Source organism: Heterodontus francisci, chromosome 17 (assembly GCF_036365525.1).
Source record: "Heterodontus francisci isolate sHetFra1 chromosome 17, sHetFra1.hap1, whole genome shotgun sequence".
Classification (NCBI taxonomy): Eukaryota; Metazoa; Chordata; class Chondrichthyes; order Heterodontiformes; family Heterodontidae; genus Heterodontus; species Heterodontus francisci.
In genome coordinates, this window is record NC_090387.1 from 31,479,860 (window position 1) to 31,504,161 (window position 24,302).

At 42.5% G+C, this 24,302-nt stretch overlaps 1 protein-coding gene across 1 annotated transcript in view; it reads left to right on the plus strand.

The window, feature by feature from the left end:
- The first annotated feature begins 5,397 nt into the window (after positions 1 to 5,397).
- cyb5b (cytochrome b5 type B) overlaps positions 5,398 to 24,302 on the plus strand; it is a 35,078-nt gene continuing 16,173 nt past the window's right edge. Inside the window, exons 1-3 of the mRNA XM_068049208.1 lie at positions 5,398 to 5,733; positions 22,687 to 22,815; positions 23,701 to 23,727. Coding sequence (XP_067905309.1) covers positions 5,590 to 5,733; positions 22,687 to 22,815; positions 23,701 to 23,727 — 300 coding nt within the window. The 5' untranslated portion in view covers positions 5,398 to 5,589. The remainder of the gene's footprint in view (positions 5,734 to 22,686; positions 22,816 to 23,700; positions 23,728 to 24,302) is intronic.

Consider the following 24,302-nt stretch of genomic DNA (forward strand, 5'->3'; position numbering starts at 1 on the left):
GATCAATTATTATAAAATCCCTGGGAGAGACACATCCAGATATACTGTTGTCCGTGGAGCGTAAACGCAAATTTATATTGACACTCTTGTGCCGACGGTATGGACCAGAACCCATTGCTAATATCCAACACAGTAAACCACTTAGACTGTTTTGTGTTTTTTTTCTTTCTAAAACTTTGGGATTGTCCTCTTAAATATCAAATAAATTTCCCTTTGAGTGCTTTAAATAACTACTCATATCAATTAAATTTTGTTTATTGATTCCAATTTCTTATGCCCAGACTTGGTTGTACTTTTTGTACGTTAAAGACAGAAGTGCTTGCAACTATCTCTTATTCTCAAGCACTTTGTCTCATTGATAAAGATGCTGTGACATTTGATGTCTGCAATTAAGGTCTTAAATTCTCAAAGCTGCTGGATCTCTTGCTGTGGCATCAGTTCTCATGTGGCCTTGGAATCTGCCGTCACCTGCTTAAAAAGAATCCACTGTGGCTCTGCCCCTGAGCCCAGTGGGTTAATTTGTCCAATTCTATCTGTCAATTTAAAATTTACGGTTTAATAATGTCCCTTATATACAAATTTTACTCTCAGCAATGAAAAAAAGCTGCAGGGGGTTAAGTTCTTTGTTTGTCTCCAAGGGGGCGGAGCAAAACATTCTCAGCTGCGTCACTTTACGTAACCTTTCTTTTCTGATCGAAAAGAACTGTCCATTTTAAACTTTTTCAATCCTTTTGGTATCCTTAGGGTTGCTGTCCTTTGAAGTTGAAAATGCCACAAATGCTTTTGTTGTTTTCCAACCCCAAGGAAAGCATCTCCATCAGGAAAGACAGCATTTTAGTTTAAACTCCAATTGTTTCCAAACTTTTAGCATCTTTTGTAAGAGGTTTCTAATCCAAGGATTTTTTTATAAAACAAAGATGATTCCAAATTCCAATTCACTGCAATAAATATTTAAAAATCAAAACTGCCGATGTTATATGAGTGAGTCCTATGTCCGGAACTTAAGACTCCCCCAAAACTCGACATGCTAAACTTGAAAGTTCATTGTGGTTGCAAATGACATTTCAAGTTTTTTTTCAATTTAACAGGTCAATTAACCTTAACAGTATTAATTTAATTCAGACTTACTAACTTATAATACTTATTAACTACACACAGAACAGAATAGCACGTGCTTTTTTTTTTAAAAAGATAGGTAAATTACGTCATTTTCCTTGTTCTTCAGGCGCCTTTTCAAATGACTGTAATAAAACCAAAAACTAAAGAAAAAGTTATTTAACATTCTTACAACAAAAGACTTAACACTAGGTCCTTACACAAACTTTAAACAGGATTTCTTTCTTATATCCCTTTTGTTTATCCTTCTCTCCCTTAAAACAATATTCAATCTTTTGACATGTGCTGCTTAAAACAGTCAGTAAAACATGTCTTTAATTTAAACTCCAAAAAACTAGAACAGATTTTCAACTGGAACTCCAATTAAAGCAGGAGTTGTAAACTTCAGATTTGATTTCTGCCAAACATCATCAGACCTTCAAGGCTGAAGCTTATCTCTTACAAAATTGTTCATTGCCTTTTCACAGTTGCAAAACCAACTTTTAAAATAAAAATAAAATTTTAACTTAAAATATAATTCAATTTTATATCCCATTCCTGGGTGCACAATCTTAAATCGAAATGAACACACTCAACAATCACTTTTCACACACATTCAATTCCAAACAACTTTGAAAATTGATTTCTGTCATGGGTTATGAATTCAAAATACCAAAATCTCTGTCAAATTCCCTGTCCCAATGTCAAGCTTCAACTAATTCACAACCAAAATAGGTTCCCACAAAATATACACGTGTAAAATAGAAAAAGTAACAGACTCATTCCTTCATCATTAAGGCCAGACAACAAAGAGTTAACGACAGTCAGTTCTACAGAACACAAGTTGTACAGAACACAAGCTGTACATCCCAGAGACATTCAATTCATGGAAGCTTCCAACATTCACACATTCGAATCAAAAGACACAGTAACTTGTTTTTACTCTAAAACATACCTATCTTTTTTTTAAAAAACACATATTTACCGTGGCGCTTTTGCGTCACCTTCGAGGGGGCAAACGGACGTGGGCCGCCTTTCTCCAGAGGACATGGTTTACTTGTCCCCAGGGGCGACCCTTCCTTTTTAGAAGCCGTTGAGTCCATTCTTCCTTCTACTTTCTCAAAACCTTCTTGACACTCGATTAGCGCTCTTTTTTTTAATGAGGTAAGCAGCATTAACACAAACAAAAGACGAATCACACACAAGGAGACGAACAGGCGCAGTCAATGTTGGGATCAACGGAATTTTTAGAGTCTTTTGGTTTCCCCCTTCACTAATCGGTATTCCTAATTTGAGGGCGTTTTCTTGCCAACTTGATAGGAGGGTTCTATTTTTTTCCTCCTGACAAGATTGTCTCCATAATCCAATTAATTCTTTGGCCCTATTGCCTTTATTTTGTTTCCAGATTTTTTCTTGGATTTTTTTAGTTACTTCCAAGTCTTTTGTCCCCCCTAAGGGCCATTGGTCTCCTAATTTCTTATATAAGGCTGCCGATAATTGTCTGATGTCTTTCCCTTTATCCGGATATTTATCACACAGAACTTGTAATGGACAGGATGGATCACTTGTCTTGTCTAAACAGTTTCCCATTATCACAAACTATTCTTCAACTGCGTGGTTCGCCCCTACAGTCCAAGAGTTAAAATTACTTACAAATTATTATCTAAACAGTTACTCACAAATTGTCTTATTCGAACCTCTTAATTCCCAATCAAACGATATCAGTTCCTCGCCGGGTAACCTGACCTAAGAATAAACGCGGTAATGATATCAGTTCCCCACCGGGTAACCTGACCTAAGAATAAACGCGGTAACGATATCAGTTCCCCACCGGGTAACCTGACCTAAGAATAAACGTGGTAACGATATCAGTTCCCCACCAGGTAACCTGACCTAAGAATAAACGCGGTAACGATATCAATGCCCCACCGGGTAACCTGACCTAAGAATAACTCATCAGTCGTACCTACATCGACGGAACTTGTCTTTTCTAATCCACCAGACTGATCGTTGATCTCGTCCAGACGATCTTACCTGACCATAAGCGAGTGATCAAACTTTTATCGGACTACGAGACAGAGGAAAACCGACATGGTCATATATCAACTACTCACGTCGGGGGCCCATTTCCTCTCTCTCCGTCCAAGACTAGTCTGATTCTGATTTCACTGATGATCGGCACTTGTCTGTTGAGATCCCACTTCTGACACCAGAATCTAAGTTCTTTTTGCCCTCAGTCTGGTTCAGTAAATATACCGAGTCGAATGTGTAGGTAAAATCAATTACTTTATTTGCGCAGTCGCCGGCAGACTTACTCTGATACAGCGGCACTGACTCCACTGGAGTCTGTCAGGTCCACCAGAGTAAGTGTTGGTCCGTGATACAGAAACTACTGTTTATATATTAAGATTCATGCTATACCTCCTTGTTTAACCAATCAGTGCAGTACAATTCAACTTCAACCATGCGATAACGTGCAGTACATCTGTTATTGAGGTTAACAATACCCTCCATTCTGAATACATACTTGTTACTGATATAATATTGTTTTGCACAAGCAAGATAAAAAGCAGGAGCAGAGGAGTCAGCAACGAACATTCTGGCCTCACTCCCCACATCTGTCATGGTTCTGCTGATACCTTGTGACTGATGGTTGTGGTTAGATTAGCTACTAGCTGCATTCTGTTATTGCTGTTTCTTTAAAATTAAGTCATACTAGCAAAGCTCAGCAAACTGCTCCTATTATTCCTAACTTGGCTAACTTTCCCATTAAGCATAGTGCCATAATAATATAAAAGCAAAATACTGCAGATGCTGGAAATCTGAAATAAAAACAAGAAATGCTGGAATCACTCAGCAGGTCTGGCAGCATCTGTGGAAAGAGAAGCAGAGTTAACGTTTCGGGTCAGTGACCTTTCTTCGGAACTGACAAATATTAGAAAAGTCACAGATTATAAGCATGTGAGATGGGGGTGGGGCAAGAGATAACAAAGGAGAAGGTGTAGATTGGACCAGGCCACATAGCTGACCAAAAGGTCACGGAGCAAAGGCAAACAATATGTTAATGGTGTGTTAATGGTGTGCCATGCCTTTCTGCTCACTTCCACACCAGGGCCACTCAGCTCCTGACCTTATTACAGCCTTAGTTCAAACAAAAAGCTGAACTCAAGAGGTGAGGTGAGAGTTACTGCCCTTGACTTCAAGGCAGCATTTGACAGAGTATGGCATCAAGGAGCCCTAGCAAAACTGGAGTCAATGGGAATCAGGGGGAAAACTCTCCGCTGGTTGGAGTCATACCTAGCACAAAGGAAGATGGTTGTGATTGTTGGAGGTCAATCATTTCAACTCCAGGACATCACTGCAGGAGTTCCTCAGGGTCGTTTCCTAGACCATCTTCAGCTGCTTCATCAATGACCTTCCTTCAATCATAAGGTCAGAAGTGGGGATGTTTGCTGATGATTGCACAATGTTCAGCGCCATTCGCGACTCCTCAGGTACTGAAGCAGTCCGTGCAGAAATGCAGCAAGACCTGCACAATATCAAGGCTTGGGCTGATAACTGGCAAGTAACATTCGCACCACACAAGTGCCAGGCAATGATCATCTCCAAAGAGAGTATAACTATCTCCCCTTGACATTCAATGGCATTACAATTGCTGAATCCCCCACTATCAACATCCTGGGGGTTACCATTGACCTGAAACTGAACTGGAGTAGCCATATGAATACCATAGCTACAAGAGCAGGTTAGGATTCCTGCGTCGAGTAACTCACCTCCTGACGCCCCAAAGCCTGTCCACCATCTACAAAGCACAAATCAGGAGTGTGATAGAACACTCTCCACTTGCCTGGATGGGTGCAGCTTCAACAACACTCAAGAAGCTCAAAATCATCCAGGACAAAACAGCCCGCTTGATTGGCACCCCATCTACAAACCTTCACCCCTCCACCACTGACGCACAGTGGCAGCAGTGTGTACCTTGTCTTATACTACAGCTACTACTACTCCCTTTGTCTTTTGTTCCAGGACATCTTTGTCATTTAATCTCTCCTGCCCTATCATACACTTTGTTCTTCCCGGCCCCCTTCAAAGCCTATTACATTTCTAACCTTTGCCAATTCTGATCAAAGGTCACAGAGATGAAACGTTAACTCTGCTTCTCTCTCCACAGATGCTGCCTGCTAAGATATTATCTGAAGTTGGGTCTCACCATGTCCCTCTGGCCAACAGCCAGCTGCCCATTGGCAAATAATCACGTGATACTGCTGCCGGATCAGCTGACGTACGATTGGGATGGCTTGAGCTCTCTTGGCCGTTTACGGCGATCCCGGTACATGATTGGCTGTTGCTAATGGAGACTGTCGCGAGAGGAAATCACGTGAAAGGGTGACGTTCAGTTGAGGTGTCGGATCGGTTCGTAGGTCGTAATCGGGTGTGGATTGTCGTTGCGGAAAGCCGGGAGGGTGATTGTTAGTTTGTGGGCAAAGGTGTATAATGGGTGATCAAAAGAATAAGATCGACGATGAGACTGCGGTCAGTTATTTAACGATGGAAGAAGTGAAAACGCACAACAGCAGCAAGTCCACATGGCTCGTGATTCACGACAAAGTGTACGATGTTACTAAATTTCTGGAAGAGGTGAGTTTCATGGTCATTGTTCAGGACTAGGCCTCGTGTTTAGTGTTATAATTACGGAATCTTAAATGTGGCAGGAAACGTTTATTTCAGTCACTCGTGTCAGGTCGATTATAAAAAAATAGGAGTGTGTTCGCTTGGCTAGCCTATGTGCACCATTTTTAGAAAAAAAGCATCTTTTAATATTTTGCAATTTGATTTTCTTTCTTGTAATTATTATTGGAATTCAAGTTTTTAGTTGTAATATGGAGCTACAAAGCATGACTGACTTCATTAGTATAAATAGATATTGCAGTGCCTCCTTTACTTCATGTACTTCACCATGCGTTTAAAGGTATAGAAAGAAAACTACCTTATTTCAAATACCAGCACAGTTTGCAGCTATTTCAGTTGCCTTTCTACAGTTGTAATGCTTTTATATGAAAGGAGATGGGACCTATTCATTAATCTCTCAACTTTTGTAGCATTAGGTGTTTGTTCTGGTGCTGGAGGTATGAAGATATGAAAAGTGACTTTATGATATGTCTAATTATAGATTCAGACTTTGATATTTGCGATTGTTTTCTGGAGTATATTGAGCAATGTGGTCGATTCCTTTGCCTACAATTCATTTTTTTTCTGAAATAAAAAAAATAAAAATAATTGGGATTTCAGTATTTTTAAAATTTTAGAAACCAATTTCAAGGCATAATTAGAATTACTGAATTTCTAATGTACCTTCATATGTGTGGAAGAACAGATTTTTAAAAATTCATTTATGGGATATGGGTGTTGTTAGGAAGGCCAACCTTTATTGCCCATCCCTTGAGCAGGTGGTGACTGCCTTCCTGAATTACTGCAGTTCATGTGGTGAAGGTACTCTCACATGGAAGCACAATGATTATATATCCACATCAGGTGTGCTGCTTGGAAGGGAACTTGTGTTCCCATATACCTACTTTACTTGTCCTTCTAGGTGGTGGAGGCTGCAGGTTTGGGAGGTGCTATCAAAGAAGCCATGGCGAGTTGATCTGTATAATCCTCTAGATAGTACACTTTGCAACCATAAATCTCCATTCCCTCCACCGCATTAAGATGGTGGATGGGTAGCTGATCAAGTGGATTACTTTGTCCAGGATAGTGTTAGCTTCTAGAATGTTGTTGCAGTTGTACCCATCGAGGCAAGTCAAAGTATTTCATCACACTCCTAACTTGTGCTTCATTAATGGTGGAGGAGACAAGAGGTGAGTTACTCTATCTATCTTTGGCATCCTTCCATCGATGAAAGATGATGACACGCAGTATACAAACCATCTAGTTGGGGTGTCTTCTCTTGGTGCACCTTTTGACTGTGAAGGCCAATCCTTGAGAGGCAGATGGATCACTGGGGCGCCCAAAGCTCCGTTTCAAGGATGTTTGCAAGCATGACATGAAGGCCCTAAATATCGACTACTGCACTTGGTAATCATTAACTGGCGAAAGAAGGAAATGGCAATACATCTTGTGGACTGATGTGCACTACCACGGTGACCAGTTGCTACAGCTTGGCAATTGGCGCCAGTGTCAAAAACAGGTGCCACAAGTGAAGCTGTTGTTTTTGATGTTGGCGCCTATTGCCAAGCTGCTGTAGCAACTGGTCATCGTGGAAGTGCGCAACAGTCCACAGGATGTATTACCATTTCCCTGTTTTGCCAGTTAATGATTGCCAGGTGCAGTAGTCGATATTTAGTGCCTTCATGTCACGCTTGCAAGCATCCTCGAAGCAGAGCTTTAAGCGTCCCAGTGATCGTCTGGCCCCGGACATCTCATCACACAGGAGGTCCTTGGGTATGCGGTCATCTTCCATCCTGCGGACATGTCTGATCCACCGAAGCTGCATCTGTTTGATTAGTGCCAATGCGCTTGGGAGCGCTAACTTTGAGAGGACTGCCGCATTTGTGATTTTTGTCTTGCCAGGATATACCCATAATGCGCTGCAGACAGTGAAGATGGAAATTATTGAGCTGCTTTTCCTGGTAGCTGTATGTTGTCCATATTTCATAGCCATACAGCAAGGTGATGTGAACACAGGCCTTATAAACCATCAGTTTTGTCCTAAGTGTCCGCTTGGTGTTATCCTGTTAGCCCATGCGCGTTTCGCGAGTCGGTCAAAGATGGTAGCTGCTTTCCCTATCCATGTATTGAGCTCTGCATCAAGGGACAGATTGTCTGTCACAGTGGATCTAAGGTAGCAGAATTAGCTAAACACCTCCAGCGGGTTGTTATTTAGTGTGATCAGGGCAGAGATGCAACACTTTGTCGCGTGACCATGGTTTTCTTGATGCTTATAGTCAAGGAGAACAAGTTACAGGCATGGGAGAGACGGTCCATGAGTCTTTGTAGCTGAGTTTCCATGTGAGGAAACAATGTGTTTTTGTCTTTGCTTTCAGCCTTGATAGATTTAGAGCTTGCCGTCTGACCTAGTGTGCAAGTAGACTCCTTCCATATCTGCAGGGAAGGCGAAGGTGGAGCATGGAGAAGAAGATGCTAAACTGTGGGGGCTAGGACACAACCCTGTTTAACTCCATTCTTCACTCCAAAACTGTCGGAAGTGGAGCCATCAAACTGTAGAGGGCAGTGCATGTCATGGAAGGAGCGGATGAGACTGAGGAGCTTCGATAGACAATTTTTCCCAAAATCTTGTAGAATGCCTTAGTGAGACCTATGAAAGTAAGGTAAAGGGGTATGCTCTGTTCCCTGCTTATTTATCTACAAAAGGGTTGAAAATTAGGAAGGCCCACCTCACCCATCCTGGAAATATCCATCCTGCCATGGCAACCACTGATTTCTTAAACCACTTCGAACGTTTTATTTCCACTACCTTACCTGGAAGTTCATTCCATGTGAGACTAAAATTAAGTGCTGCTTTTTGTTGCTGTGCTCCTATACAAGCCCATTTGACATTCAAAATAACATAATCTGAAATTCTCATCGAGTTGCTAACTTTTTCTATCACAAGACTGATTTCCTGATTTCAGCAACAGTCAGAGTTGCAAGCAGCTAATGACTATACTTATGAGGTCAGTGACAGATTTGTCAATTGTCCATTGCAACGTATATAGTTGTCGTTCGACTGTTTGTTCAAAACCTTGCCAATATCGGGTTACCTTAAATCAAAATGTGCTTTTTTTTTTGCTTTTTTGTCTATGTTGTCCTGGGGGTGCTTAACACTTTTTTCTTATGAAGACTTGCATTTCAGTTTTGGGGAACATATTTAAAGTGATATCTACCACCAAATAAGGCAATGATTGGCTCAATCAGACTTATTTTAAGAGCATACCTCCATTTTAAGAATGTGTATTACATGGTATTTATAGCACGGTTAAGCTAATCAATAAAAACTGTTAGCCTTATTTTTCTTTGAGAATACTCAAAACCTTTATGTTCGAAATGCCACATGACACTGCAACAACAAATAAAACTTGCACTGTTTCCATTTACACTGGTACTAAACCACTAGGGAATCTGTTATGCCATCAAAACAATATTACTGTCCTGCATAATTAACTTTACCCTAATTCTCCTCAACATAAAATAAAAAAGTATAAGACAAACATGGTAGATTATGAATTATATCTTTACCAAGGGCGAGATGCCAGGGATCTGTCAATATAGGATGGGTTCTCATGGTCATTCTTGGGTGTGGGAGCATTACAGAGAAGTGTTCTTGGATCACTGGGAGAGGGGTCATGAGGTCCTGGTCCAGTGTGGCCTAGAGTTTTGTAAGCAGTAGGATAGTTTCTTGGAAGCTTGTGGGAATGTTCTGGGGTCCAGGAAGACTGAGAAAGGAGAATGGTGAGAGGGCCGAGCCATTGCGGGGTGGGGGTGGCGGGGCAGTGTTTGCTGGTCTTGGGAATGGGTCGAGGAAACTTGAGTGGGAGGAGGCCCAGGAAGATGGGATCTGAGCAACCGGGGCCACTTTCAGGTCATCAGGTGTTCTGAATTGTCAGTGGTTGCTTTCGTGATGTTGTGCAGCCACCTCTTTTCTTTCCCCTAGCAATAGCCTGTTCCTGCCTTTAAGCCGCAAGTGTATCATGATCAATTTTGCAAATTTAAATCAAAGTGGAACCAATTGTCTCCACATTTTATGCAGTTTCGTACCAAAAAATGCCTAAAATAGTTCCTTGTCTTTTTGTAACTTTTCTAACTAAGTTTGGAGCCAGAATGAAAAGGGAAGGAAATTGTTCACATCATTGAATCACATAAAGTTTACATCACAGACAGAGGCCACTTGGCCCATCGTGTCTGTGCTGGCTGAAAAATGAGCCACCCAGCCTAATCCCATCTTCCATCATTTGGTCCGTACCCCTGCAGGTTATGGCAGGTGCATATCCAGACACCTTTGCCTCTACTAGCCTTTTCAGACAGTGAATTCCAGACCCCTACCACCCTCTGGGTGAAAAATGTTTTACTCATTTCCCTTCTAATCTTTCTACCAGTCACTTTAAATCTATGTCCCCTAGTCACTCACCTTTCTGCTAAGGTAAATAGGCCCTACACATCCACTCTATCGGGGCCCGTCACAATTTTGTACATTTCAATCAAATCTCCCCTCAGCCTTCTCTGTTCTGAGGAAAACAACCCCAGCCTATCCAATCTTTCCTCATAGCTGCATTTTTCCAGTCCTGGCAACGTCCTCGTAAATCTCCTCTGTAACCTCTCTAGTGCAATTACATCCTTTCTGTAATGAGGTGACCAGAACTGCACACAGTACTCAAATTGTGGCCTAACCAATGAATTGTACAGTTCTAGCATAACCTCCCTGCTCTTATTTCTAAACCTTGGCTAATAAAGGAAAGGATTCCATACAAAAGTAGGGAAATTTGATAATAGAACAAACTTAAAGGCTTTGTATCTGAATGCACGAAGCATGCGGAATAAAATAAATGAGTTAACAGCGCAAATAGAGACGAATGGGTATGATTTTAGTGGCGATTACTGAGACGTGGTTGCAGGGAAACCAGGTTTGGGAATTGAATATCCAAGGGTACTCAGTATTTCGGAAGAATAGGCAGGAAGGAAAAGGAGGTGGTGTAGTTTTGTTAGTAAAGGAAGAGATTAGTGCTGTAGTGAGAAATGATGTGGGCACTGGAGACATAGAATCAGTCTGGGTAGAAATAAGAAATAGCAAGGGAAAGAAGACTCTGGTGGGAGTAATCCATAGGTCCCCAAACAACAGTTACGCAGTGAGGCACAGTATAAGCCAGGAAATACTGGGGGCTCGTAAGAAAGGTACGGCAATAATCATGGGTGATTTTAATATGCATATAGACTGGATTAATCATTGGTAAGGGGAGCCTCAAGGGAGAGTTAATTGAATGTATGAGATTGTTTTTTGGAGCAATATGTTGTGGAACCAACCAGGGAGCAGGCTATTCTAGATTTACTATTGTGTAATGAGGTGTGATTAATTAATCTCATAGTTAAGGATCTTCTAGGGCAGAGTGATCCTAGCATGCTAGAATTTCAAATTCAGTTTGAGGGCGAGAAATGAGTCCCACATGAGCTTTCTGGAGTGAAACAATGGTAATTACATAGGCATGAGGACAGATTTGGAACTGAGTATAAAAGCAGGGAAGTGTTGCTGCAACTGTACAAGACATTAGTGAGACCGCACCTGGAGTATTGTGTACAGTTACTTCAGGAGGGATGTAGTTGCATTGGAGGCAGTTCAGAGGAGGTTCACTAGATTGATTCCAGAGATGAGGGGTCTCTCTTATGCAGAGGGATTGAGCAGTTTAGGCCTTTACTCTATGGAGTTTAGAAGAATAGGAGGAGATCTAATTGAGGTAATATAAGATGATTAAGGGGATTGATACAGTAAACGTAGAGAGGATGTTTCCTCTGGTGGGGCAATCTGGAACAAGAGGTCATAGTTTTAGGATAAGGGGTAGCAGATTTGAAACAGAGATGAGGAGAAATTACTTCTCTCAAAGGGTCGTGAGTCTGTGGAATTCACTACCCCAGAGTGCGGTGGATGCCGGGACATTGAGTAAATTTGAGGTGTTAGACAGATTTTTAATTAGTAAAGGGTTGGAGGGTTATGGAGAACGGGCAGGAAAGTGGAGTTGAGGCTGAGATGAGATCAGCCATGATCGTATTGAACGGCGGAGCAGGCTCGAGGGGCTGAATTGCCTACTCCTGCTCCTAGTTCTTATGTTCTATGCCTTCTTAACCACCTTATCAACCTGTCCTACCTTCAGGGACCTGTGGACATTCACTCCAAGGTCCCTCACTTCCTCTATACCCCTCAGTATTCTCCCATTAATCGTTTAATCATTTACCTTGTTTGACCTCCCCAAATGCATCACCTCATACTTCTCTGGGTTGAATTCCATTTGACAACTTTTCTGCCCATCTGACCAGTCCATTGATGTCTTTCTGCAGCCTACAGCTATCTTTCTCGCTATCAACCACAAGGAAAATTTTTGTGTCGTCTGCAAACTTCTTGATCATGCCCCCTACAATTATGTCCAAATTGTTCATATATACCACAAAAAACAGGGGACCTCGTACTGAGCCCTGCAGAACGCCACTGGAAACAGCCTTCCAGTCACAAAACACCTGTCCACAATTACACTTTGTTTCCTGCCACTGAGCCAATTTTGTATCCAGCTTGCTACATTTTCCTGGATCCCTTGGGCTTTTATCTTTGTAACCAGTCTGCCATGTGGGACCTTGTCAGAAGCCTTGTTAAGATCCACATAGACCATATCAACTGCACTATCCTCATCAATCCTCCTTGATATTCCTCAAAAAATTCAATCGTTAGTGAGACAAGATCTTCCCTTAACAAATCCATGTTGACTATCCTTGATTAATCCGTGCCCTTCTAAATGATGGTTTATCCTGTCTCTCAATTGATTCCAATAATTTGCTGACTGGCCTGCAATTATTTGGTCCATCTCTTGATCCCTTTTTAAACAAGTTGATGTGGACACCAGTCAATCAGAAGGAACTCAAATTATTCAAATTCATTTTCCAGCTAAGTTTTTTTTAATCACTTGGAAAACTGAATTTTTTTTGTTCGATCAACTGTTAGTCAACCTCCTTCCTTCTGGGTTCACAACAATACCCTTCAAGCAAACATGAGGCACTTGATTGTGGAGTATATGGACAGACTTTATTCATATTTAACATGATCAATCTACTGTACACTGTAGCTTTTTATTTTTCTCTCTTTCAAGCTCTCCAACTGTTGAAAACAATGTTCATTTATACACGAAATGCTGGAGATACTCAGCAGGTTTGGCAGCATCTGTGGAAAGAGAAGCAGAGTTAACGTTTCGGGTCAGTGACCCTTCTTCGGAACTGACATATATTAGAAATGTCAACGGTTATAAGCAAGTGAGGCGGGGGTGGGGCAAGAGATAACAAAGGAGAAGGTGTAGATTGGACAAGGCCACATAGCTGACCAAAAGGTCATGGAGCAAAGGCAAACAATATGTTAATGGTGTGTTGAAAGACAAAGCATTAGTACAGATAGGGTATAACGGACAGAAGATTGAACAGCAGCAAGTACAAACATGAAAAAAAACAGTGGATAAGCAAACTGAACAAACTAAGATGAAATGAAATAAACATACAAAAAAAAAAGTTGTAAAAAGAAAAAATAACTGAAAATAAAAGTAAAATTGGGGCCCCGTTGTGCTCTGAAATTATTGAACTCAATGTTCAGTCCGGCAGGCTGTAGTGTGCCTAATCGGTAAATGAGATGCTGTTCCTCGAGCTTGCATTGATCACTGGAACACTGCAGCAAGCCCAGGATAGAGATGTGAGCATGAGAGCAGGGGGGAGTGTTGAAATGGCAAGCAACCGGAAGCTCAGGGTCCTGCTTGCGGACTGACCGGAGGTGTTCCGCACAGCGGACACCCAGTCTGCATTTGGTCTCCCCAGTGTAGAGGAGACCACATTGTGAGCAGCGAATACAGTAGACTACATTGAAAGAAGTACATGTAAATCGCTGCTTCACCTGAAAGGAGTGTTTGGGGCTTGGGATAGTGAGGAGAGAGGAGGTAAATGGGCAGGTATTACACCTCCTGTGATTGCAGGGGAAGGTGCCATGGGACGGGGACGAGGTGGTGGGGGTAATGGAGGAGTGGACCAGGGTGTCACGGAGGGAACGATCCCTTCGGAATGCTGACGGGAAGGGAGGGGAATATGCGTTTGGTAGTGGCATCACGCTGGAGGTGGCGGAAATGGCGGAGGATGATCCTTTGGATATGGAGGCTGATGCGGTGGAAAGTGAGGACAAGGGGAACCCTGTCACGGTTCTGGGAGGGAGGGGAAGGGGTGAGGGTAGAGGTGCGGGAAATGGGCCGGACACTGTTGAGGGCCCTGTCAACAACAGTGGGGGTGGGGAATCCTCGGTTGAGGAAAAAGGTCATATCAGAAGCACTGTCATGGAAGGTAGTATTATCAGAGCAGATGCGTTGGAGACGGAGAAACTGGGAGAATGGAATGGAGTCCTTCCAGGAGGTAGGGTGTGAAGAAGTGTAGTCAAGGTAGCTGTGGGAGTCGGTGGGCTTATAATGGATATTAATAGACAACCTATCCCCAGAGATGGAGACAGAGAAGTTGAGGAAGGGAAGTGCCAGAGATGAACCATGTAAAGGTGAGAGAAGGGTGGAATTTGGAAGCAAAGTTGATAAAATTTTCCAGTTCGGGCGGGAGCAGGAAACTGCACCGATACAGTCATCAATGTACCGGAAAAAGAGTTGGGGGAGGGGGCCAGAGTAGGACTGGAACAAAGAACGCTCGACATATCCCACAAAAAGACAGGCATAACTAGGACCCATGCGGGTACCCATAGCAACACCTTTAACTTGAAGGAAGCGAGTGGAGTTGAAGGAGAGGTTGTTCAATATGAGAACAAGTTCAGCCAGGCGGAGGAGGGTGGTGGTGGATGGGGATGGGCCTCTGTTCAAGGAAGAAGCGGAGAGCCCTCAAACCGTCCTGGTGGGGGATGGAGGTGTAGAGCGATTGGACATTCATAGTGAAGAGGCGGTTGGGACCAGGAAACTGGAAATTGTCAAAATGACGTAGGGCATCAGAAGAGTCGCGGATGTAGGTGGGAAGAGACTGGACCAGCGGAGAAAAGATAGAGTCAAGATAGGAAGAAATAAGTTCAGTGGGGCAGGAGCAGGCTGACACAATGGGTCTGCCGGGACAGTCCCGTTAGTGGATTTTGGGAAGGAGGTAGAAGCGGGCTGTCCACGGTTGCGGGACTATGAGGTTGGAAGCTGTAGATGGAAGATCTCCAGAGGAGATGAGGTCAGTGACAGTCCTTTGGACAGTGGCTTGATCGGTGATGGGGTCATGGTCCAGAGGGAGGTAGGAAGAAGTGTCTGTGAGTTGGCGTTGAGCTTCTGCAAGGTAGAGGTCAGTATGCCATACAACAACAGCACCACCCTTGTCTGCAGGTTTGATGACCATGTTGGGGTTAGACCTGAGAGAACAGAGTGCCTCAAGTTCAGAGAGGGACAGTTTAGAGTGAGTGAGGGGGGCAGAGAAATTGAGATGACCAAAGTCTCGCCGACAGTTTTCAATGAAGAGATCAAGAGCGGGTAAGAGGCCAGGGGGAGGGGTCCAGGTAGAGGGAGAATGTTGGAGGCGGGTGAATGGGTCTGCTGGTCGGGGGGAGGACTCCTGGTCAAAGAAGTGAGCCCGGAGGCGACGGAAGAAGAGCTCAACGTCATGCCGAGCTCGAAATTCATTGAGGTGGGGACGTAAGGGGTTAAAACTGAGACCTTTGAGTACAGGACATTCAGCGTCCGAGAGGGGGAGGTCAGAGGGTATAGTGAATACCTCCTGTAAGGACTCCATTCCATTCTCCCAGTTTCTCCATCTCCGATGCATCTGCTCTGATAATGCTACCTTCCATGACGGTGCTTCTGATATGACCTCCTTTTTCCTCAACGAAAGGCATCTTCCTCTGTCAGCATTCCGAAGGGATCGTTCCCTCCGCGACACCCTGGTCCACTCCTCCATTACCTCCACCACCTCGTCCCCTTCCCATGACACCTTCCTAGCAATCGCAGGAGGTTTAATACCTGGCCATTTACCTCCTCTCTCCTCACTATCCCAGGCCCCAAACACTCCTTTCAGGTGAAGCAGCGATTTACTTGTACTACTTTCAATGTAGTATACTATATTCGCTGCTCATAATGTGGTCTCCTCTCCATTGGGGAGACCAAACGCAGACTGGGTGACTGCTTTGCGGAACACCTCCGCTCAGTCCGCAAGCAGGACCCTGAGCTTCCGGTTGCTTGCCGTTTCAACACTCCCCCCTGCTCTCATGCTCACATCTCTGTCCTGGGCTTGCTGCAGTGTTCCAGTGAACATCAACGCATGCTTGAGGAACAGCATCTCATTTACCGATTAGGCACACTACAGCCTGCCAGACTGAACATTGAGTTCAATAATTTCAGAGCAGGACAGGCCCCCCATTTTACTTTTATTTTCAGTTATTTTTTCTTTTTTTACATTTTTTACAATTTTTTTGTATGTTTATTTCATTTCATCTTAGTTTGTTCAGTTTGCTTACCCACTCTTTTTTTTCAATGTTTGTACTTGCTGCTGTTCAATCTTCTGTCCGTTATACCCTATCTGTACTAATGCTTTGTCTTTCAACACACCATTAACATATTGTTTGCCTTTGCTCCATGACCTTTTGGTCAGCTATGTGGCCTTGTCCAATCTACACCTTCTCCTTTGTTATCTCTTGCCCCACCCCTGCCTCACTTGCTTATAACCTTTGCCATTTCTAATATATGTCAGTTCCGAAGAAGGGTCACTGACCCGAAACGTTAACTCTGCTTCTCTTTCCACAGATGCTGCCAAACCTGCTGAGTATCTCCAGCATTTCTTTTTATTTCAGATTTCCAGCATCTGCAGTATTTTGCTTTTATTTTAGTTCATTTATACACATTATTTTGTCAACATCGAAGGTACATATCACAATAAGACATCATGATTTGTCTAAAATAAAAGCAAAATACTGTGGATGCTGAAAATCTGAAATAAAAGCAGAAAGTGCTGGAAATACTTAGCAGGTCTGATAGCATTTGTCCATGAAAACATTGTCAATTGTTGTAAAAACCCATCTGATTCACTAATGTCCTTTAGGGAAGGAAATCTGCTGTCCTTACCTGGTCTGGCCTACATGTGACTCCAGACTCTCAGCAATCTGGTTGAATCGTAAATGCCCTCTGAAATGGCCAAGCAATCTACTCAGTTGTATAAAACTGCTACAAAGTCAATAAAGAATGAAACCGGACAGACCACCCGGCATCGACCTAGGTACTGGAAACGACAATGGCAAACGCAGCCTTATCGACCTTGTAGAGCCCTGCTTATTAACAGCTGGAGGCTTGTGCCAAAATTAGGAGAGCTGTCCCACAGACAAGTAGCAGACTGGCATAGTCATACTGACAGAATTATACCTTACAGACAATGTCTTCACCATCCTTTGGCAGGTCCAGACCCAGCACAGGTGGCAGCACAGTGGTATACAGTTGGGAGGGAGTTGCCCTGGGAGACCTCAACATTGACTCCAGACCCCATGACGTCTCATGGCACACCAGGTCAAACATGAGCAAAGAAACCTCCTGCTGATTACCACCTACCGCTCCCCCCCACCACCCCCTCAACTGATGAATCAGTACTCCTCCATGTTGAACACCACTTGGAGGAAGCACTGAGGATGGCCAGGGCACAGAATGTACTCTGGGTGGGGGACTTCAATGTCCATCATCAAGAGTGGCTCGGTAGCACCACTACTGACCAGGCTAACTGTTCTAAAGGACAGAGCTGCTAGAGTGGATCAGCAGCAGGTGGTGAGGGAACCAACGAGTGAAAAACATAATTGACCTCGTCCTCATCGATCTGTCTGTAACACTATCGGTCGGAGTGACCACTGCAAAGTCCTTGTGGAGACGAAGTCCCATCTTCACATTGAGGATGCCCTCCATCGTGTTATGTGGCACTATCACCGGCCCTGGTCCCCATGAAGATTGCAGGAGGGCATGCCAGGAACAGCACCAGGCATACCTCAAAATGAGGTGTCAACCTGGTGAAACTGTAATCCAATTGTATGCCAAACAGCGTAAGCAGCATGAGATAGACAGAGCAAAATGATCCCACAATCAACTGATCAGTTGCAAGCTCTGCAGTCCTGCCACATCCAGTCGTCAATGATGGTGGACAATTAAACAACTAACTGGAGTTATCCCTAAATTTAATGATGGGGGAGCCCAGCACATCAGTGCAAAAGATGGGGCTGAAGCATTTCAACAAAGTTCAGTCAGAAGTGCTGAGTGGATGATCCATCTCTGCCTCCTCCTGAAGACCCCAGCATCACAGATGGCAGTCTTCAGCCAATTCGATTTACTCCACTTGATATCAAGAAACGACTGAAGGCACTGGATACTGCAAAGGCTATGGGTCCTGACAACTTTCCGGCAATAGTACTGAAGACTTGTGCTCCAGAATTTACTGCGCCACTAGCCAAGCTGTTCCAATACAGCTACAATACTGGCATCTACCTGACAATGTGGGAAATTGCCCAGCTATGACCTGTATATAAAAACCATGCCTGCATGGTTTTGCTTTCACTCTGCTTCTGAAAACTAACTGGTCCAGCTGCACATCCCTATGGGTGCACTCTGGTTTTCAGACACCTATCGTCGTCTTATTTCCTGCTCTGCCATTCTACTGTTGGTACCCATTCTATCACGTCATTGTCCTCTGGAAGTCTGTCCCAAAATCACTTTGCCTCATCACTTTTTGTTGAAATTGTTCTCCTTTGACCGTTTTCTGTTTTTCCCCTACCCTTTCACTTGGAATCCACTTTTGTGTAAACTGGTCTGAGATGTTGCCCTAAATGTAAGAAGCGTCAAATGTAAGCATTTCAGAAGTCAAATATGACTAGCTTCTAGACTGAAGGAATAGTTGCTTTATAACCTTGAACTAGGGGCCCAGTATGAAATTTTGTCCTCGGTTAATATTAGGTAAGTTGTTAGAAAGCTGGCAGCTGAAAAAGCTACAAATTTAGCCTTCAAGTGGTTATTTAAACTATGCACATGAATCTATAATGGTGACAGCTGCTGGACAAACAGAAGTAATATCTCATCTTTATAAAATCATGTGATATAATTGCATTTACTGTTCACTCTACTATAAATTTAACCTGATCTGGTTTTGTGAAGTAAGTGAATGAACAAATAACAGTGACGTCAAAAACATCTAAAGCCATTCGTGTATATGTATTAAAACTCTTTTCCTTCATTACTTTTATTGTTAAAATTCTCTTTGAGCATTGAACTAAATTTCAGCCTTGGCTCAAGTGGTAGCACTATTGCCTAAGTTACAAGGTTAGAAGTTAGAACAGTTTGCTCCTAGTCCTTGAAGACATTATTGTGAAGCTGAGCTGGGATCTTTTGAGGGCACTGTTAAGAGTTGTTATTCATGGCAAAGAGTGGGTCACGTTGCTTGTGTGTATCTTGCATCCATTACAGAGAGTGAAGGCAATTTAAAGCCAACTTTGAGTTTGGGCACTTTTTTTTTTATTAGGATGTGGGTAAAGTTGCACTTATTGTACTTTGTTGGCTTGAGGAAGTGGTGGTGGGTCTTTTTTGAACTGTTCTAGTCTTTAAGGTGATAGCACTCCCAAAATGGTGGTTAGACAGGAAATTTCAGGACACTGATCTAGTGACAGTGAAGGAACAGCAAAATATATCCAGGTTAGGATGATGTGTAACTTGGGTGAGCAGACATTTTCTCCGATTAAATATTGGGAAGACTGAAGCCATTGTTTTCCGTCCTCGCTCCAAACTCCGTTCCCTAGCTACCAACTCCCCATCCCTCTCCCAGGCAACATTCTAGATTAAGCTAGTCTGTTCGTAACCTTGGGGCTACATTTGCCTCGGAGATCAGCTTCCGACCACACATTCACACCATCACAAAGACCACCTATTTTCACCTCCGTAACATGCCCGACTTGGCCCCTATCTGCTCATCTGCTGCTGAAACCCTCATTCATGCCTTTGTTACCTCTAGATGTAAAAATTCCAAAGCACTACTGGCTGGTCTCCCACATTCTACCCTTTTGTAAACTTGAGTTCATCCAAAACTCTGCTGCCTGTGTCTTAACTCGCACCAAGTCCCATTCCCCTATCACCCCTGTGTTCGCTGACCTACATTGGCTCCCGGTCAAGTAACATCTTGATTTTAAAATTCTCATCCTAGTTTTCAAATCCCTCCGTGACCTCGCCTATTCCTATCTCTCTAATCTCCAGCCCCCCAAACTTCTGGGATATCTGCACTTATCTAATCTAGTTCTGGACTCTAGCATCGCCGATTTACTCGCACCACCATTGGTCGTTCCTCCAGCTGCCTAGGCCCGAAGCTCTGGAATTTCTTCTCTACGTCTCTTTGCCTCTCAACCTCACTTTCCTCCTTTTAAAACACTCTTTAAAACCTACCTCTTTTAGCAAGCTTTAGGACATTGACCTAAAGGTCAAGGAGATTGACATCTCCTTGCGTGGCTTTGTGTCATATTTTGTTTTATAATACCCCTGTGAAGCACCTTGGGATGTTTTAATGCATTAAAGGTGCTACAAAAATATAAGTTGTTTGTTGGAAGGAAACTTGAGGTGAAGGTGTTCCTGTAACTGCTGCTGGTAGCCTTTTCTGTGGTCTAAGTTGCAGGGAAAGCAGGTGCTGTCAAAATAACCAGATTGAGTTGCTGCAGTTCACTAGATTATAAATAGTGCAGCCATGGTGCACTAGTGGTGAGGTTTTGATAGAATGGGTACAGAGAGAATGGAACAGAGAGAATGTGGGACCCACTACCACAGGGAGTGGTTGAAGTGAATAGTATAGATGCATTTAAGGGGCAGCTAGACAAGCATGAGAGGCAGAAGGGTAATGATAGATTTAGACGAGGAAAGAAGTGGTGTGGACCGAATGGCCGTATATCCTGTGTAATGATGAATACTGATCAGTGATACTAGCCAATGAGCGAAATACTGTCTTGGATATTGGTGTGCTTTTAAAGCTGCACCCACTTAAACGAGCGGTGAGTGTTCAAGCACACTCCTGACTTGAACATTGTAGAGAATGTGAGTGATCAGGATATGAGCCATGTATACCAGCTTCAATCCTGCTTTTCGTAGTGTTACGTTAAGACCAGGAATGTTACGACCAGGTGAGAAAGAGGTCTAGGGTTCTCTTTCAGACTTCACCTGGTTTTACTGTATGAGGGTTTAATTTTAGACACAGTTTTTAGCTCCCCCTTGGTGAATCCTTGTTCACCACTTTTTCCAATTATAAGGCAAAGAAACCAGCACCAACAACTTTCTTCGGTTTAAAGAAGAAAAGTTGAAATTTATTAAACTTGAACTTAAACTCTAATTCGGTTAATGCCTATGGATACACAACGTGCTCCATATTAGCATGCATACGTGCTACATGCAAATAAAGACAGAAAAGAGCAGAAGAAAAATAAAGTGGAAAAGTTTGAGGCAATATCTGAAGAGTTGTTGTTACAGATCTTTGAACTCACTGTAGAATCCTTGATTTTAGGGAGATCTTGCTTTTTGTTGGGGCCCAGTATTCTTCTTAAACCTTGTTTACAGTAGGGAGACCTTTCCCTCTTTGGGTTCTTGTGTCTTCAGCGGATTCAGAGGCTTGAGAAAAAGATGGGAGCAGACAGGAGCGAGATCTTCTCAGTCCAGGAGCAAACAAACTTTCTGCCAAACTGTTTGTACAAATTCAAAAAACGCAGGTTGTCCAGGTTAGTCATGTGACTAGCTGGTTTGACCATGTCCGTTTGTGTATTCAGCCATCTTAGCAGTCAACCAGGAATGCGAGCTTCCCCACCTTCAAAGTCTGGTGATCAAAGGTCCATTGTGGGTCGAATGTGACAGGCATTCCAAGCACCGTCTGTTAGTATGCAAATATTTTTTCCAGCCACGGCTGATCTGTTCAAGTCATTTCCTCACTCCAGCAACAGTTCAAAATCAATGTTAATATGACAAAACCAATGTGCCTCATTCTTGGCTCTCGTACACTCTCGTACAGTTTTTTTTAGGAGTGACCACAGCACAAAGTTTCATCTCCACAGTGGGGATATCCTCTATTGTGTAGCATGGCATTTGCCCTGTGCCATGTAGGGTAGACTTGAAGGTAGAATTAGCAGTGGAAAACTTGGCCCACGGTGCCTCATGGATACCATCAGTAGTAGCAGCAGCAGTAGAATGGTATACCACCTTAATGTAAACTCATGGTGTTGGGCATTTAAGGTAGTCACTAATTCTGGAAGTTCCCTACATGAGTGCTCCTTACTATCCACTATAGGCGTTAATCATTAATCTCTTCTGATATTTAATGCAGAAGGGAGTTACTTTCGAGCTACACTTCCCAGGTTTTTCAGACATTCTGCTGTCCTTCAGTAATTGACATTCTATTCTCTCATTTGTCTCTGCTGTGCTGCAGAGCCTAGTACATCTGTGTGTATCTGCTTTTGAAATGTGTTTTAACCTAACAATGTCCTGCAGTTACTCTAGCTTAATTATGTATAATGTTAGCTAATTTATTTTAAGAATCTGGACCTACCTAGCCTTAGATAGGGCCTGGCACATCCTTACTCCTTGATCAGACCTGTTGGAGTGGGAGTACTGATATCATAAATTGTAGATAGTCATTCTTTGGGATAGTGGATAGCACGTATGCAAATATACAAATAGAAGTGAAAACTGGAATGGCCATTTATTGATAGTGTGGAAAATATTGAAATCCTTATGTCAGTTAAGAATATAATCTTGTGATTTATTTATTTCCCCCTGAAAAAATCCTGGTGGAGATGTTTGTGAATTATTTTTGAATTGCAACCACTTCTACATCGCACATGTAATGTATTTTTTATTTTTATTGTAGCATCCTGGTGGAGAGGAGGTGCTCTTTGAACAAGCTGGAGGAAATGCCACTGAAAGCTTTGAAGATGTGGGACATTCATCAGATGCCAGAGAGATGCTGAAGCAGTATTTTATAGGAGAACTTGATTTGGTACAGGATAAAATTTATTTGAGCTTCCTGATTTATTGAAATGTTCTTAATAGATCTTTTTAAGTTGTTTTTTTTTCAAAGTTACACTAGTAGTTCATAGATTATTATTTCCTTAGTGTTGCCAAAATTACTTTTGATAGTCACTCCCATTAGTATGCTGGGATGCAGTGTAACTTTGAAAGAAGATATTTGTACTATTGTTTTCCATACCTGATGCCACTTGTATTACAGCATGCTTGGGTTACTTGCTTCTAAGCTTATGACCTTTGGTGATCTGAACACTGGGTCAGAAACCTGGAACTTCCTTCCTATCTACACTGTGTATAGCAGCAGTTCAAGAAGGCAGCTCACCACCACTTTATCGAGGGGAATAAAGGAAAGGCTTTGTCAGCGACACTTGCATCCCAGGAACGACTTTAAAAAAAAAAAAAGATTTGGGCGGGCAAGGGAGGGGAATGCTTGAGGCTGAGTCATTCTTCAATATTTCCCATATTCCCCCTCTTACTTTGAATGGAAAGGGGAGGGTGATATGTCTAAATGAATTATCTGAGCTCCGACGTGGTGGAAAGAATATGTCCCAGTGCTCCATGGCACAGTATGCTAGCCACTGCAAAAAAACGCCAACATTCAGCTTCGTTGTGGAATTTGGACGTGTGGAAAAAATCTGAATTTCTTTCTTGATTAAATGAGGGTCCATTCCATGAAGTTGATGCTAATTATACTTAGTTGAGCTGTTTAAGGGTGAAAGGGATTCTGTATTTTTTTTAAGATGACTTTTGAATGCATAAATAGTATGCACCTCAGGTAACATTTAAAATGTTTAAATTAGTCTATATTGCTGTCAATAACATTGTCTTTAAAGATTGATTTCTCTTTTATATGTAGGCTGATCGAAGAAAGGAAAATTCTAAGGTAAGGATAGCATTTTTGGTCATCATACTGATTGTGAATAAATATCATGAGAACAGTGTGTGGTTTCAACAATTTATCTTGATCTCTATTTGAGAACATCTGTTGGGAAATACTACTGGTAACATTATGAAGGGATTTTTTTATTCCCACTTTTAATTTGCCAATGAAAAGAAACAGCAAATAATCTAACAGATCTTCAAAGATACCACATTGTATGCAAAATATTTCCTACCAATACCATTAAGCCATCATTCGCTTTTTGTGCCATTGGTAAAGTTAAAAACATTTTGACTGCACTACCCATTTAAAGGTTGCATTGTATTAGTACAAAAGCTATTTTCAGTAGATAGTCTGAACAGCGCACAACAAAATATTTGCTTTTTTGAAAATATAAATGTCCTTCAAAACACTGGTGACCTTCCCTTTAAAGTACATAATAAACAGATTTTCTTCCTTCACCTCTTTTGTGAGTTACATTCAGTTACCTTTCTTCCAATGGCAACCTTCACAAAATCTATGCTTGATACAAGAAACTTTTTTTTTCACTTTGAATTCCTTTCTGCCACTGCAGAAAG